The sequence below is a fragment of the Falco punctatus genome, assembly GCF_963210335.1.
Source record: "Falco punctatus genome assembly, chromosome: 7".
In the NCBI taxonomy this organism is placed as follows: domain Eukaryota; kingdom Metazoa; phylum Chordata; class Aves; order Falconiformes; family Falconidae; genus Falco; species Falco punctatus.
The window spans coordinates 35,048,965-35,066,960 of NC_137587.1; the positions used below are offsets into that span (position 1 = coordinate 35,048,965).

Here is a 17,996-nt window from a genome sequence, read left to right on the forward strand (position 1 = left end):
TTTAGAAGCCTGATCTAGACCCCTTGGAGTCAAGAGGAGCCTTTCCATTCACTCCAATGAATTTGGATCACGACTCTTAAAATCTCAGAAATACTTTTACCCACCTGATCCATAGGTACAGACTGTGGCTGGGTCGGCTCAGTTCTTCTCAAGACAGCCTGAGCCCTGTGCAGTGCGGGTGGTGAGCTTTGCTGGGTGACACCTCACCAGCAAGCGCTCTCGTGGTGCGTGGGAAGCACTGTCCATCAGTCATACTTCATCCCAGCACGATTGCTCACAGAAATATATTTATATTTGTACCTAATTAAAACTCAGTGAATGTTTTGTATTTCCCCTACTGAATCACTGCTAGATATGACTTAGCACTAAGTCACAGCCACATGTTGGTGTTACTCAGAGTTTATATGAGAGGGACTGAGGCTCATCAAGATTAAGCCAAAACCAATTCCTAGTGATGAGGGTGTCTCATCACAGATGCTGAGGAGCTCTCCTTTCAGAGCACACAGCACCATATTGCATATATTCAAACTTCATTGACAGCTCTGAGTGTTGGGCATGTCTGTAAATCAGATCCATGGTCTCTGGTCCAGAATGAGGACATGAGGAATGTGCCATCAGTGACCATTTGTGAAAATCTTGGGTTTCACAGTTGCTCGTGGAGCAGCAATTCTCCCTTCAAGAACTACTCTGAAGCTGAGGCACAGATACAATCCAGTTCCCAGCATCCAGATTTTCAAGTTGACTTAGCCTGAAATTGTGCTTGTTCTTCCTGGAATTGCATTCTTTACCATGTTCAATATTTCCAGCAGGTGAAGCTGTGATGTTATAAACAGCTTATTGGAAACACATATGTCATAAAATACAAAATACTCTGACACCTCATAACCAGATCTTTAGCAATAAGCATACTTGTTATAATAATTAGATACTTTACCAGTTGTTTGGAGATACTCTACAGTGTCGATAGCCTTGCACACAAACACCTCTGATACAGGCAGCTTGGTCCTGGGACACTAAATATATCATTTCCTACAGCTCTTCTACCCCAAATGAGAGACTCCCAGGTTCACCCTGTAGCTACAACAGCCAGCTGGCCGCCTCACACCCATCTGACTCGGGCATGAGATTGCAATCCATTTGTGCTGCAGGCATATGGGCTGCACGTGGAAAGGATTTTGAGAAGGAAACTATTCTTTCCTGCATCTACCATAAATTCCAAATAGTATATTCAGGCATAACTGTTCAAAAACAGACAGTGCATTGATGCAATGCAAGCAGTTTCTCTGGGAAATTTCACCTAAACTGTTTGATTTGTCTTAGTGCTGCCAGCTCTTTGATGTTTATCATGAGCCTCATAAGATTTGTTTTAATTTTTTTTCTAAAGCCAGGTTTCTTGGGTCATGAGTTTTTGGTGGTTGTCAGGATGTCTATGCGTGATCTGTTTTCACCCAGTCAGCAACATATGGGGAGTCTTATGCCATTGGAGACTGAGGATTTTTTTCCAAAGACATTTTGGTCAGGTATTTAAACATCTAAGGCATAGAGAGAAGCATCATGTGGGAAAGTGCAAGAGAACATGCAGTGTCTGGAACAGATATGGCAGGCTGAGGCACACAGTGTTCACATGTGTAGGCTGGAGAATAATATTTCTTTAACAAAAGCTGTATTTTTAAACATCACCACATTTTTGTGTGTTTTCGTTTTGAGTCATTGAATGAGAAAATTGGAAAACTCCAGGGAAAGCATTCAATCTGCTCACAGTTTTTAACAGGAGGAGTGTTTGTTTTCTCAGCAAACTCCTCTCCTGCAACTATTTGGTTTCTTCAGATCTTTGGGGAGCCTCCCTGCACATAAAGTAGCTGAAGAGTCTTTTTGCTGTCCTTTACCTACTCCCTGCCCGTCGCCCTGCCTACTCTGATGTCCTGTAAAGCAAGGGGAGTAAGAAGACAGCTCTTCACTCTTCTCCAACTACACTGGAAGGAAACTACCATTGAAAAGTGACTGGATGAGACATATTTGTCAAGGCATGATGAGTGTCCCCTCCCTACTGTAGAAGCCTCACTGCTCAGATCAATCAAAACGTAACCAAGGCCAGCGAGGCTTCAGCACCCTTGTGGGCTCTGGGGGTGCAGAAGGACCGTCAGAGCCTGAGTGTGAGCATCTCCTTGCTTCATGCTGCCATCAAGACCTCAGGAGGACAGAGCCAGTTCCTGGAGTGGCACCCGTGGTCCTGTGCCATGCCCCTCACTGCCAAGGTCAGTTGTCCGTGCAGGGGAGAGGAGGCAGAGGAGCACTCCAAAGTGCATGAGAAAACTCACTACTCTAGGACTATGAGACACGATGGTAGCCAGGAGATTAATGTCTCTGTTTTGTCCAAGGGGGAGATTCAGGCTTAGAAATTACTCTGTTTTCCTAAATTGGTTTTACTCTCTCCCACAGAAATATGCCTCAAAGTTGAGTGCATGTTTAGCATTTGTTTTCTTCTAATGAAGTTCAGCAGCTGGGTTATCCTAGATAATGGTGCCAAATCTTTAAAGATTTCCTTGTTCCAAGGTGATTGCTCAATTGACAATCTGCCTCGTTAATTTAGCTGCCTTCAGGGACAGAGGAGAACTGGAGGCAACTGGACACTTTACTGATTTGACGTGAAGAGCGAGACAAGGCTGTAGCATGAGTCTATGGCAGCACGGCCCTGAGCCCACTCAAACAGCTGTGTCTTTGCCACTCAGAGTGCCTGCGTTCTCGGGAACAAACTCAAATGGAGTTGTCTGGAGTAAGGAGCCAGCACATGGGATCAAATTTACTTTCCACTACTGGATGTACTGCCTTGCTGCAAGCCAGCCTGTTTACAAGTTGGCTGCCTGGAGAACACCAAGAAGTGATGCAGCTGGGCAGGCACCTCTGGTACAGTGTTCTTCAGGGCTGGTGTTGCTCCTCTGTGCAACATCACTCATTACTTGCAATGAGTCCCAGACCTCTCCTTTCAGCAGTTAATAGCATCTGATGAGCCCGTGTGTTTGAATTTCTGTGTGTTGACCCAGTATCAAACATCTACAAAAGGGGTGAAAAATCAGCAGGAATTCTAATTCTCCACTGAACTTGGTCTATGGTCAGAGACAGCCCTTGGTTTCTGCCTGGAGCTGGAGGTCAATTTTAGTTAAGTAAAAAGTTATTAGATCCCCGTTTCTGCTTCCATTATTTCTCAAAAGACACTTAGCAGAACTCAGTTCTTGTTTACATTCTCTGGCTACTGATGATGCTTGGCTGCCTTCTCTCTGTTTTCAAGGCCTTGTGCCAAATTTAGACAAGGAGGACAGATTTCTCATCTGGACTTTCATTTTGTGGGTTACCCATTGCCTGATGTGGGCACAATGTGATCTAAAAATCTCATCTACCGCATAGCCAAGTGGGTCTGAGCTAGGAAGACTTATCCCTCCTTGCTAACTACTAGAGCTGCACACGCCCTTCATGTGAAGGGCATATGCCCTGTGCCCTGAAGGATGCTGCTGCAGGTTTCCAAAGACTTAGGACTACCCTTTCTTTCTTACGTATTGCTTTAGGCAAGTGCTTCTTAAAGGTTGTCTCTCTTCAGCTGTGTATGTGGTTCTCAAGAGACCCTAAACAAGTGATGTCTCTGCCGTAGTACAGTGCCCCCCAGAGACACCCAGTCTGTGACCTCTCTGGCCCTTTCACAGTTCTTCCAGTCCTGCCCATCTGCTGCTGCCTTCCTTGCTCTGCCCAGCAGCAAGTCCTGGAAAAGTACCTTGATTTTATCCAGAGATGGAATAGGAAGCATCAAAATATCAGTCACAAGAATTAATGGGAGTAAAGTTTTTGCATCTGAATACTCATGAAGTAGAAATGCAAGAGTAGTTTTCTACTTGGAGTGAAGATTAGGAGAAATTTCTTTGCCCTCATTAGAGGAAAGCATCTTCTACTGTTTTCACATCTTTAATAAAGGCGGGTTTCTCCAATTCTTACACAATAAAGGTGGAATTCTACCAAGTATCCAATGATGACCTGAACCACAATCATGAAATATGAGCCACCTGCCCATGTCACTGAAATCTCAGGAGGGAATTACAGCCTTTAGCAGGGTTCATTCGAGGTATACTACTTAAGGTAATAGGGCTGGGCAATCTCATTAAGATTTATTTCCACTCCATATAAACATGGGTTCAAAAGTACATCTGGAGCTGTACTGGCTTTATCTTTGGCTTATGGAAGAGATTGGAAAAAGAAGTAAACAGAGAATACAATCAATTGCTCAATCGGCTGGACCAGGAGACTGCGGGATATAGCGAACACAGACTTGTGCCCAGCAGGCTTGGAGGCTGAGGAAATCGAAACAAACTTTTTTCCTTATATTGCATAGACTTTTTTTTTTCCTCCCTCCCATTGAATTTAAAGGTCCTTCTGGGAGGGAGGGAGTAACACAAAACAATTGCCTCTGCTCTTCCCTAGTAGTAGTTCATCATGTGCACTGGACTTGTTCCAGGCCCGAATTTGTCCCTACTCATTTGGGAAGTGCATGGCTTAGGAAAAATACATTTTCAAACATTTCAGCTTGTGTTGCAGATTCCCTGAAGTAGTCTGAGACGTTTAAAAAGCTTCCAAAGCATCGGGCTTGTGCTCCCCCAGATTATGCTATGTGGCGACAGTAATCCTTCTATCACATTCTAAGTGCTTGTTCTTGCTTCTGTTGAAGTCATCCAGATTGTGGGTTATTTGGAAGCATTGATTTTCTCTGCTTCTTCAGTATAAAAGAAGCAGAAGATCTTTCCAACTGGGAGAGGAGAATTTGCTAGACAGCAAAGGCAGAAGCTTGCTAAATTTCCTGCAGTGTCTTTCTGGTAGGCATGAATATACTTGGGTGTTTCAAATGCTAGAGAGAGGCTACATGTACCGGAATCAACTCGTGGTGATCCTGTCCTGAAACCCAGGGGCTTTTGGGGTCAGACACCCTGTAATCCACAGGCCAACTCAGGCTGCCAGCATGATCCAGCTCCTCTTACAGCAGGCAGCAGTGGGGCCACCCTAGAGCTCACTCTTGTGGGAGGGTGGGCTGCAGGGCCAGCGCCAAGGGTGGCTTCAGCAGCAGGTGATAACCTCAGGCATGTCCTTGGTGTTGCTTCCACATGGCAACATGCTCAAGCTCTTCAGTCTGTGGACGTATTTTCTTGTTTGGACAGGACCCATCACACCCATCTCAGATTTGGTCCATCCTTTGTGGTTTACCAAAACCCAGGGTAAATGCATACATCCAGAGGCCCTTGGAGATACCAAGGCAGGGAAATGCATTTGGCCCCCTCCCACACTTTCTACGAGAGGCTTGGCTGGGAAATAGATCCTGCATCGCTCTTCTCCAAGTATGATTTCCTTGGCACTAGTTTAATGCATAAAACCACACAATCAACACAGCCATGTAGGACAGGACTACGGTCTGTTTGGAAGAAAACTGAAGGATTAAGTAGAAAGAAAAATGTTGTCGGCAGTTCTAAGGACCCATCACCATAGTATCAAATCACTATTTACAAAACTTCTTTGTGAAGAAGTTTCCACAGGCTCTTTCCTTCAGTTTCAGTTAAACTCAGTATAGTCACTGCTCTGGATTTAAATTCTGCTCCGAAAGGCCTGGTAATCTAAACATGGAAACATTTAAGTCATGCACTAAAACAAGAAAATGAAATTGCATGGTGCGACCCAGTGCTGTGTGAGGACCCTTGGGCTGGCCCTGGTGGAGCTGCAATGGCCCCATTGCGTAGAGCAATGCCCAGGGAAAGCCCTCCTGCAAGCCCTGGAGCTGCTGTCCTGGAGAAAACCCTCGTGCCATTCCCAGAGCTGCCATGCTGGGGGGGAAACTCTCACGCAAGCCCCAGAGATGCCATCCTTTGGTAGGGGAAACCCTCAGGCAAGTCCCAGAGCTGCTGTCCTTAGGGGGAAACACTCATGCAAGCCCCAGAACTGGTGTCCCAGGAGACCGAGGCTGGGCCAAAGTTAACAAGAGCTGCCTGGGCAGCCTGGTGAGCCAGGACATAACACAGTCCCTCTGCATCTCTCTGCAGCTGTGCTCCCAGCGCTGCCTGGCACATCCGTGCACTGCACTCTCTCTTAGGATGTAGGTGTGCTCTGGCCTGAAAGCAGCAGAATAAAGCCCCATCTGTTTTTGGTGGCTGAGCTGCATGAAATACAGTTCAGACTCTGATACAAAGAGGGAAAAATTAATTGGGTATTCAAACTTCAGTCTATTTTAATCTGGAATTATTAAGGACATCTGTATTTTTAAACACAATGTTTAACCTGACAGTGTCCCATTAAAATGCTTTATGTAAGCTCATTAGGAGCTTCTGTGCTGTATCATATTTATTGCAATTAGCAAATATTAGTGGCTCAGCCAAACTGCGAGATATTTTTTCTGTCCAGCTCCTCTTTTGTTTCTCCATCTCCTGCCTGTCATAACCTAAGCATAGACTAGGTTAGATCCTTTCACACATAAGCCTTTCTGTCTGACAAGTCCTAAAGAAGAAGAAATAAAAAAAGGAAAAGGAATAGAAAATTAACCATTAGGAGCCTCTGAGAAATCAAAAGAACCTCTTAGATTAAGTCCCTCAGCAGTGTCAAGGCTAGCAGCAGAGCCAGTGGCATTAGTGGCACTAAGTCACTTAATTCCAATATGATTCAGAATCATTTGTAGCTATCGGCTTATTCAGAGTAAATCCTCTTCCTCCCAGGTCTTTTGTTTGCTGTCTCTTGACAAGCTACATTGCATATAAATGAACTCGTAAGCTATGTGAAGGAGGGATGTATTTTCATTTGTACTGAAGTTTCATGCATGCAAACGCTACTGTAGAAATACCAGTAATGAATAGTATTAATAGCTAATGAATCCAATCCTTATTTTGGTTTTGTTTTGGGTTTTTTGAGCCCTTAGTCAGATATAAAATATGTGAAATGAAAGGGAGCTTTCCCTGAATAAAGACAGAGGCCCATTTTTAGAGATACTTAGACCCTGCTCCAGTCAGTGGCGAAGGGTGGCCCAGCTGGCCCATGTCCCAGTCTGGATCTCACAGGGTGGCTGGAATTTAGCCTCTGAGGTCTTTCACGGTTCATGAGTGAATCACAGGCTGCTAAGCCACTTCAAGGCCACAGAAAGCTCAGGTTCCCAAGAAGGAGCAAAGATTTGGTAACCTATTGTAAGCACTGGAGGTTCAATATAAGTGCCAGTTCAGACTTTTCAGCCCAACTTGCTGCTTCTGTGTGCACGCACAAATGCCTGAGTGCTGACACTGCTGAGCAGATAAGTGCTGGTGCTTGTCCTACAGCTCCTCGAGAGGATTCAAATCCTCTAGCAGAGGGTGCCCTAAAAAACTGGGCTGCCACGTTGTGAACAGGCGGTGTGGAGGAGCATTTAGGAAGCAGTGTAGAAATCAGTACCAGACCCTCCATGACAGACCTCAACCTTTTCCCTAGCAGTGCCGTCCGGCTGCGCAGGGGAAGGACTGCTGGTCTCCTGCCAAGCCCCAGCCCTACTTGGCTTGTCTGTGGTGTTAGATGTTAATGCTCTCTCTGCCGGCCTGCTCGCCTGCACTGCCTGTGTTTGATGACAGCTGGAAAAAAAGTCCAACTTTTACAAGGCTATTAGAATTTTTTTCTTTTTCATGGAAAGGGAGGAAACAAAGGTGCCCATGAAGCTCACTTATTCACTTAACAATCATATAAAAATGCATCCAGTAGTGATCTTCTTTATTTGCAAAGAACTTACTGCAAAAGTGCCAGACACGTAGAGCAGCAATCTGAAAAATGATTTTTCATTTGCTGTAAACTTTGACACTATCACATGAGGTTCAAAGATCAGAATTTAGAGAGTTCATTTTGGGGACTCGGGCAATGAAGGTCCATGTTTAAAGGAGATGCATTCTGCAGCCCAAACCACAGACACTTTCTAGTTCTGTTCTTTTCTATTGGAGTTGCTTGGATCTGTTTCTCTTCCCATCTGATGCCCTTTCCTCCTAACGCGCTCCAGTGGGACTGGCTGCCACTCCACCACCTGGAAATCAAACCCAGCTTATTTCTTGCAGGTGTACTCCAAGTGATCCTTAATGAATAAGCATGAACCCCTGAAGGCCATTGAATAGTGCTAAGTGCCATTGCTACAAGCAGAAATTATCAGCTGTAAAGCACCTGAAGGTATTTTGCAGTCCCATCTGGAAATATTTGCCCTGAGTCTGTCTCATTCCTCATTCAAACCTTTTCATTGATTTCAGGGAGCTCAGCGTGGATTGACTGTTAGGACTGATCTTAGGTTCCTAAAATCTCAGGTTCTCATCTATTTATTTTCTTTTTTAATGTTTGCATCAATTGACAAGTGTATCTTTTCCCTGTTGTGTCTTGCATGAATGTAAACTTGATGGCATGTACTGGTTAAACTGAAAAATATCATTGCCTAGTCCCATTGCCTTTCCAGGAATGGATTTAGGACACAGTCTAGAAATTAATGCCTTGGACAATAGTGAGGAGCATTAAGAGTGGGACAAAAAGAGGGTCAGATTATATAAAAAGAGAAACTCTATCTGCAAAATCCACTGCTACGCAGAAGATAGAGTATCTCATGGATGAATTTATTCGTATTTCAAAGCTGGTCTGCCGGAGATGAAGCCAGCTACAACAGTACAAACTTGAGTCTGTATTCTGGTTATGTTAGCCGTGATCTTGCACTGGTTGGTTCACAGAAAATTTGAAAAGGAGGATAAATATTGTCTCTAAACCCCATTGCCAAAGAAAATGTAAGCGGTATTATTTTCAGCTGCTTACTCATTCAGAGGGAGCCACAGCACGAGTCTTGCTGTGCTCCTTGGCTGCTGCGAGCCAGCAGCTTTCCTCTTCCAGTGTGGAACTATGCATGCCTGGCTCTTGAGGGACAACAGGGATAAATCCCGAGTCTGCTGATGTTGCCTTGCTAACATGATATGTGTAGTCCAAGCATGTGCAGTATGCATCATGATTGTGCTGTTGGAAAAGAAAGTATTTGGGGAAACTTTTGCAAATGAGAAGACAAATATGCTGGTATCTCTTGTGCTTCAATAAAGACACGTAGTATTATGCGCAGACTGCCTAAAGAAATCACTACTCTCATCAGTGGTGACGACATTTCCTAACAAAGACAGATTGTGTCTACAAACAAAAATAAAAAAGCTGACTGCCAAATAATATCAGTGAATGTATCAAGAAAATATCATCTTGTTACCAAAAAAAAAAAAGATAATCATTACAATCTGGTTATGTGGCTTGTCTAAACTGGGGAGACTAAATATTCAGTAACTAAGTATCACCACCCAAAGGATTTATTTATTATTCCCCAGTTATCCTGCTGTCACTTAAATACTTTACAAAATGACCCTTAGCAGCAAAAATTAAAACCAGCTATATTTTATTAGTTACCAGCAAGTCCCCACTTCAAAAGATAAAAGACGTCAAACATGAGATCCCCATAGGAAAAAAAAAAAAAAAAAAAGAAAGAAAAAGGAAGGAAAGAACCATTAAGCACAGCATCCCAGATTTGTCTCCCCTGGAGCCGGTGTTCATGAGCACACTGAGTAGCAAGTGATGGTTTCAATCCTGGTAAAGGCTGGACTCAGCCATGTGCAGCTGAAGGGATGCTCTGGAGGAAAAATAGGTTTTGGCTTCTCTATGTTTGGGACTTATGTCAGTAACACCAATATACACTCATTGCCCTGCTCTCTCAGTTAAACCCTCTCTGGTTTACCTGTCCTTTGCATTGAAGCAGACATAAAGAAGCCTGCAGTGCACTTGAAGAAGCATCTTGTTTCTTTATCCTTCCTAGGGCTTGTTAGTGGTGGGTAGAGCTTGCTTAGAAAAAACAGAGTAGTTCCAGAAATCTAGTGATATTGTAACAGGCAATAAAAAATCCAACAGCTCCAAACAGAGCTCGTTTCAGGTTCAAATGCCTATCAATAAGCTCAGTTATACATTCATAAACAATCACTTGCACTGCAAGGATGTCACCAAAGGGTCCAATTTCATTTTCTCCCAATTCACAGCAATTTACAGGACTGTGATTTAAATCCTGGTCATCACCCTGACTGTGCATGTTTGGGGGATGGGGAGTTAAATCACATGAAGCTTTCCTTCTCACACAGTCTTCTTTAGCTGTACCTCAAGAAGTCATTCAGCACAATTATTTATTACTTGCATAAATCAGGGCAATGCAAAGAGCTCTGCCACTGAAGTTTAACAGCATATTCCTGTTTCTGTTATTGTTCCAACATATCTAACCTGAGCTAACCTGAGAAAGGGATGATTCCTTGGTTTTGTATGATGGATTTTTTTTTTTTTTTTTTTTTTTTTTTTTTTTTTTTTGTAATGCAATATGCTTTTGGAAAAATAATAGACGGTGATTTATTTATGAAATTCCTAGAGCAGGAGGAAGTTATGCCTGAGTCTTGCTGCCATGGAAGGAGATAAATAGACTGTCCTAATATATTTAGCTAAAGAAGATATAACCCGTAGGAGAACAGACTGAGCAAGACTGGAGAGGCATATACAAGCTGGCATGGGAGATACTGAGCCAGAGAACAGACTGCTTAGATAGAGGCACTTATGGGTACTCCCCACCAACAAATGAATCATCGAGGGCATAAGTGACTATTTTTAGCAGCAGTTCCTATGTTTCTTTTGCCTTTTACCTCAAGAAAACTGTGAAGTGCTACACAGGAGCCACTAAAAATCCATACAGAGCAATTCTGGGATTCTTTGTATGGATGGGCAGGGCTCAAAGTGCCCTTAGCTTAGCTGTGCAGCAGGGGCCACAGACATACATCTATGCATTTGTGCATCTATGCATGTCCATGCAGAAGCAAATCATCCTCCCAACATATGCCCTCACGTGGGGAGGGAATGGGGGTGCTCAGGCACCCTTCGTGCTGTCACCCCCCTGCTCTCATGCTTCCCCTCAGCTCCTCTGTAGGGATCAGGGAGATTGTGTTTTATGATATCCTAATTGTTGCTGTGGGCAAAATCCTTTGACTTCAGCTCTAGGGATCATGATTTAATCCAATAATTTAGCCCAATAATGGAAACCAGTAAGTAACACAATATTTGTTTTTATCATTATATTCACCATTTGGAAGTAACAGGCTGCAAACCCCTTACCATTTGTGGCAGGGCATTCCATTAATGCATCTATAAAAAACCAAAGATGTCTTCATTGACAGCACTTAACAATTTTCTCTATTACTTTGATGACTATTCACTTTGAATGGTAAGTGCTTTTCGCACCATTGAAGCATAGCTAGTGTATAACCTCCGAGCACTCAGAAACGCTGAGATGCTACGAGAAGGAATGCTTAAGAGAGTGCATCCACTCTTTGGCACACTCTGCCCAGCTTCAGACCCCGTCCAGCTCGTTGCCTTCAGTGCTGCTGTATCACACACAGATCAGGACACAACGTGCCCTGTGGCATTGAGAGTGGAACAGAGCTATTTCATCTGCCTTCCGCTTTTGCATGATTACCAAGTGGGTTTTACATTCAATTCCTTGTATGAAATTGGTGGTAAAATCTACACAAGTCTAAGCTTGTTTCATAAGCTTTTATTGGATAGCAGAAACAGTGTGTACTTGTCTGGCGGTGGGGGATATAGAGGCTGTAAGTTGAGAGGCTGATGTTCAAATCCAGCAGATCGGCATAAAGCCCTCAGGATATTATTTTTGCTGCAATTACAAGTAACAGCTATCAGGAAAAGAAAGGGTAGGAGACTGCCATGTAGTGGATAGAAACGTTTCTCCTCAGTTGTTTGTATGAATACTGCAGACAAGGATAAATAGTCGTTACTGTAAAGCATTCAGTCACAAATTGATCCCCATCTGTGTCTCTAGATGCCTCTAGCTTTTCGTTATGGGAGGCAGTCGTAGGTCATCAGCGTGGTCATTTTAAGCTTGGTACAAAAAACCGATCCTGATTTAGGAGTCTCCTTGCGTGACCTTTGCTTATATTCGTAAGCGTTTCTCACACAAACAGCCCCAGTGATGTTGATGCTAATAGGTAGATGGTAGAGACGATTTCACTGTGACTGTTAGAGACTGGAAACAAGGAACAAAAGCTCTTTTCTGAGAGCTGCCCATCCATCTCAAATGCTCTGACTCACTTCACCTCGTGTGGGACTGACTGCTTAGAAAAACCAACACTGCCATCTTTTTACCACGTTTACAGGATCACAGCTTTAGGATACACAAAGCATTACTCACTTCAGCTGATTCCATTAATGCTGAAGACACAGGCTTGCACTTACTCTGTGCAAGCTGTAGAGAAGGCTTCTGTATGAGAGGATTATGGCTACAGTTCAGATGCTTCACGTTTCCTCGTAGAAATACTTCACAATGAAGCAATAGCATCATTAAGCTCCTGCAATATATCAGCATCTGTATTATTTCTTCTGTTAAGAGTCTCTCTAATTTTTTTTTTCTGGAAAGCTATGAAGAAAATAAAAATTAATGTTGCTGGTTGTGATTTTTACAAAACTAGTTACTTAGGAAATAGAGGAAAAAAAACTCAGGCTCAGTTCTACAACATATTCAAACTACCAATGCAAAATGGCAATACAATGCCATGTCAATGCAAGTGGTGCACTGAGCAGATTTCTGATTGCCTGACATGTGCCTACCTGAGCATGCTTGTATGCAAACACAAATTCAGTGTGGCATAAATTATATGAACTATGTTATCTTGCACCAAAATATTTTCCCAGTTCTGTGTGTTTCCAAATATATCTAATTTATGCATTTCTGAGTATTGCTCACAATTGAAGCAGGTTTATCTTCTCTTATCCTGTTTAAGTGAGAGATGCTGTTGGATATTTCAATGGATAGAAAAATATTTCTCCAGGTGGTGCCACATTTGACAAACAAGTGGTTTGACAACTCCACACAAGGCATCCAACACAAGCCCTCCAAACTACAAATTTTTTTATTGCAGGACACGTACTCTCCCTTTCAGTGACCTTGCCTACTAAGCGGGTTCTTATGACATCACCTTAATGCTGTGGCTTAAAAACAGCTTAATTAATTTGGTGTCTATGCATTGCTGTCTGCTGCCATTGCAACCTTCACATAAATAAAAAGAAGATAAAGCACCCAGCTGCCTCTCATGCAGAGCCCTTTGAGTCCTGGACATAACCCACCAGCTGGTCTGGGGGCATCGCTGAGGAACATGAAGTCCATCCCTGAGGAACCAGCCCAGGCAGACCACAGTGGAGCACCAGAGTTCTGTGCAGGTCACTCATTTCTTCCATTACTTGATTCTGCATTGCTGTTGACAGGAGGTTTACTGTATATTTTATAACAGCTGGGATTTTAATTCCATCTACAAAGTCATTAATTTTCCTTAAGTGTGGTGGTGGCTTGGTGTTAAGTAGTGAGTAGACAGGGTTACTGCATTGATGTTTTCTGTGGTCTGAATATGATACTGTAAGATAGCATCTGTTTCTGTATTGTCTGCTGTTTTTAAATAGCATACTACAGCAAGAAAAAGCATTCTGACTCAGTGCTAGAGACTCGTTTCTTTTTAAGTGTTACCTGTTCATGGTGAGTGTTTTAGTCTGAGTTTAGAAAATAGCTTTCCATTTCCTTCAGTACAGTCTGGGAAGTAGACAGGTAGCAGTAAATAAAGGACAACAAATCTAAAGCAAGATATAATGCCATTAATGGTTTAAGTTACTTTAATAAGAAAGGATTTGTTACTAGTTGGAGATTGTAAATAACTGTGCTTTCAGTCAGTAAGGACAAAAAAGAAGATATAGCAATCAGAATAACTGATTTTAAATATATTTCATTTTCCTAAGGAGTAGACTTGTAGATCTTTTTACGTTATTCATTAGCTAACAAAAGTAATCCCCATCCTGAGATCTAGCAAGAAAATCTGGGACTGGAATTCACGGAGAGACTAATCTGCGTAGATTAAATAGCTGTATTGTTTTTCTCCCTGCATTGTACAGCTTGGCAGCATACCCCCAAAACAAAACCAGATTTAAAAGAGAAGAGTGTGTTGCATTTCTGCCCAGCCCCAGAAATAGCAGCCCTCTCATACCAGGGCACAGGGATTGCTGTTTGCACATGGCAGGGACTTTGTGGTCTGCAGGTGTACTCCCGGGAGGTGCTGTCAGCATCGCTGTGCACTGCCAATGCCCTCAGCAGTCCTGCCTTTCAAAGAGCTCAATCCCACAAAGCTGCCCGAGTCCAGAAATTGGCATCACAGCAGCAAACGGTATTATCTGAGTTATGCATGTATCAGACCTGGGCTCTGCACAGCGAGGATAGGTTCAAAAACCCTTCTGACAGCCCCATCGCTGTATTATATAGCATGTGACTCATTAACTGTGAGCAGCTGAGGCAGCCCAAGTAGAAAGATGCTTTTGGAGCTGGCTGCTTTGTTCAGAGAGAGCATTACAAAGATGTTATGCTTGCCTTTGTGGAACAGGCTCATGTACACTGAAGATGGAGGCGATGCATTAAGGAGCCAAGGCACTTCCTCCCTGTACAAGCCAAGCATAGGTCTGTGTCAGACATCCAGGAGCTATTCAAAGACAGAAGTACAGTGAGATCTCTGAAGCTGTCTCAAACTATCTGCTGGGAGATTGATTCCCAGTGTTTGTGGAAGAGCAGATATTTCTCCTAACAACGATTCTTGAGAAGATCCTGGGTTGCCTGTAGTCTACAATAGATTGAATGAGGAATCCATCCTCATGGGTTCTTCTTTGTGCAAAATAAAGAGATAAGATAGCTAGATGTGGATAAATGATACTGCTTTTAATCATACTGTTGGAGTCTACATCGCCCAGCATGCACGGGAAGGGAATATGTACCTGTTCTGGTATTGACACTGAGCCACGTGTGTACCTGGGCACTTCGGCTTTTACTGCACACTGATGTTCTCCCCCCAGCCATGCCATCCTCAAGATGTTTTTCCATCTCCTTTAATCAGATTAACCAGCTGCTCCTGTGCTCATGACACTGACTCTGTGGGATGTACTTCAGACCTTGGCCAGTCTTGCCTTCCTGTTTACCCCCTCAACAGCTGTGAGCTCAAAGCAAAGGGATTATGTCCAGCTTGACTTGCTGGGGCACCTATATTCTGTTTTCTGTGAGTAGGACCCTTTTAGTCCCCTTGGACATGCTGCACTGCACCTGTGTTCCCTCCAAAACGGGGCTCAAGGTGGTACCTTCCCGAGGGAGATGACAGGGGCAGACCTGTACCATCAGCTTCAGACTGGTATCAACCTCCAAAACATTTTAAGGGATGCTGGCTGGTAGAAATTACATTTTTATGTCCCTCAGGGGGACATTGGGCACTGTGGGAAGGTAGCAGGTGATTGAGCTTGTACCTCTGATGAGGGCAAGCTGCCACTACCCCAGCTGAAACTCCTGCTTCTTAGCAAGGACATGGTAAGGAGCTAATTTGCTACTAATTTGACATAAATAGGAAGTACAATGGGTATGTGAAAATGACCACACAAATTTCACATACTTACATGGAATCTGTTCTCCTACTCTGATGTTAAGATGACATATCCCTGGTGATGTAAGCCAACTTTTCCATTTGTGTCTACAAGCGCAAGAGATAGCACTAAATGTGTACACAAGCCAACGAACAAATGTTTCCATTATTGTGTTTGTAGTCTGGAACAAAGAACCCAGTAAACCTCTGAATAGCATCAAATATACCCACACTAGAACATAAAAAGGCTTTTCCATAAATACATGCATTTTGGGATGCCTGTTACTTTGTTCTTAAAACAGAACCAGAGGCAATTGCCAATGAAATCAGCAGTCACCATACCAATCAGATGATCAGCAAACAGCTAACACAGTGTTTACAGGACAAAGTCTGGGCTTTGCTGCGCTCCACAGCGCCTAGAAGCAGTTGCCATCACTACTTTTCTTACTGTTATTCTCCAAGATCTTTCAGCTTTGTGAAGCAGTAATTACTATGAATATGCATGTATCTTCCCTCATAAATTATTTCTGGCACACGGGCTTTAAGTAGGGCAAAAAAGATACATGAACTAGACAGGCTGTATGTTGTTTGTGTGGGGTTGTTTTTTACGAAGTAACTTGGATTTGAACATCGGTTATTTTTACTGTGCTGTTCCTACAGTACTAAAGTATTGATTCTGTCCCCTTGAACACCTAATACCATTTTTAATATAAGTTTATTTGCAGGCATCTAGCATCTGTGATGCTGCGTTGGTTGCTCTATGTTTCTACAACAAACGTTAGCTGCAGAAGATGAGGTCAGGTGCCTCTACCCAGATCCTACCCTGGTTGTACCAGCGCTGGAAGCATGAACTGGTTCATTTACTTGTCTTGCACAGTTTTACATTTATGGTCTGGTTTTACATAGCCTTGCGCTTGTAGCACCGTGCTGCAGGTGTATTTGCAAATCAGAAAGGCTGGATAAACGGTGACGTGGTCACTGCCCATTTGCCTGAATCACTAATAATAAAGCTGGTCTATTTTTTAAAAGGGAAACTAGTATCAAGCTAGCTAGTCTACTGAAATACAGCTGTCTTTATTCATATATGTCCATATATGTCTATATATTTTCTTTTTGCCTAGAATTTATAATGTTCAATACATATAGCTTATTATGAAAAAAGTATATTTTTGTCATGTCTTTCTCTAATAATCACTGGATATGTATGTCAGAAACAGCCAGTGAAACAGAAACATTTTCATTTTAGTCTGAAAGGCCTTCTGGAAACAGAGCCTTGTGTTGGAACATTTCTCAGAATATTTCTTTAGATCCATCTGTCAAAGGAAGATATTAAAACAGATGTTCTTTTATCATTTTATATATTGTGGGCCTAATTTGGGAGCTTTTTCTTAAACACATTTCCTGTTGTTTTCATTGCCCTTCTGAAACGTAGACGATACCGTGTCAGAACACCCCCGGGTACTTTTATTTACCATTTTTGGCTGACAGAATGTTCCACACCACACTTCCTAGGCTTATGAGCATCGGTATTTAGAAATACTGACTCCTAAGTGTATTTATGCTGACATACTATCGGCATCGACACAGAAAAATTTCCATTCCACTCCATCTTCTGTGCTCGTCACCCTGCCAAAATCCAAGTTTCTTTCATGTTCTTCTTAGGTGCTTGCTCCATGTCTCTTTTTAGCATCCTTTGTTGGCAGACGGATGTGTCAGTGTGTCATGACATTCCTAAAAAGTGCTCTGAAGGCTGGGGTGGGAAGGGAGCTGCCAAGCCCTGCCCTGCAAAGCTTTGCTTCTCTACCACAGTACAAGGGAGCATCATGACATCTTCCCTCCTGAGTGGAGCCATACTACCAGCCTGAGCACGTCACCTCATTTGAACTCCTACATTATATAAAATGAGGAAAGAGGTTTTAATCTATCCAAGAACATCCCCATGAAAGGAGTTTTAAGTAATTTCACTGATTATGAAATCTCAGCCATGAAACTCTTATTCAGACAGAACTATGGATGGGAAGATCCCTATTACAGCTAGAATATTTTTCTCCTAATAACAATGAAAAACCTGCTACATATTAATTACATTTTGAATGAGGGCTTCTGTGCTGTAGTGTTTTAATGATCTCACTGTTGCCAAGTTTTGCTTTCAAAATCCTAGTGGAACATTTTTACCAGGCCTATTAGGTAATGCACAGAACTTTTGGGCACAAAATCACTATCTCCTATTCAATGTTCTCACACTAGACTTTGCCAATGACACAAATGTTCTTTTTCCATAAATTCCATCAACCATGGTCTGGAAGCCATAGTTTTCATTGTTCTGTTCATCTCTGCTTTGTATGCATTTGTTATAGCTGGTCGTTACCCTTTAACAAAAACCTTTCTGTCTAATTTAGCTTCTCTTCAAAATAAAATTTCTGAGGCAAACAGAAGAAAGATCCTTCTCTGCTGTGGGCCAGTTTTGATCCTTTGGTAAGCATCAGGAAC

The 17,996-nt window shown here is 42.8% G+C and overlaps 1 protein-coding gene across 9 annotated transcripts in view; it reads left to right on the forward strand.

Annotated features, from left to right (window-relative positions):
* EML1 (EMAP like 1) overlaps positions 1-17,996 on the forward strand; it is a 135,606-nt gene that overhangs the window by 17,040 nt on the left and 100,570 nt on the right. For 3 of the 9 annotated variants that reach the window (XM_080394564.1, XM_080394570.1, XM_080394574.1), the window contains exon 1: positions 10,342-13,287. The exons of 1 other annotated variant lie outside the window; for it this stretch is intronic. In XM_080394564.1, coding sequence (XP_080250690.1) covers positions 13,161-13,287 — 127 coding nt within the window. In that variant the 5' untranslated portion in view covers positions 10,342-13,160. Of the gene's footprint in view, positions 1-10,341; positions 13,288-17,960; positions 17,982-17,996 lie in introns of those variants that run through there. 5 more of the 9 variants (XM_080394571.1, XM_080394572.1, XM_080394573.1 and 2 more) reach the window with 3 other exon arrangements.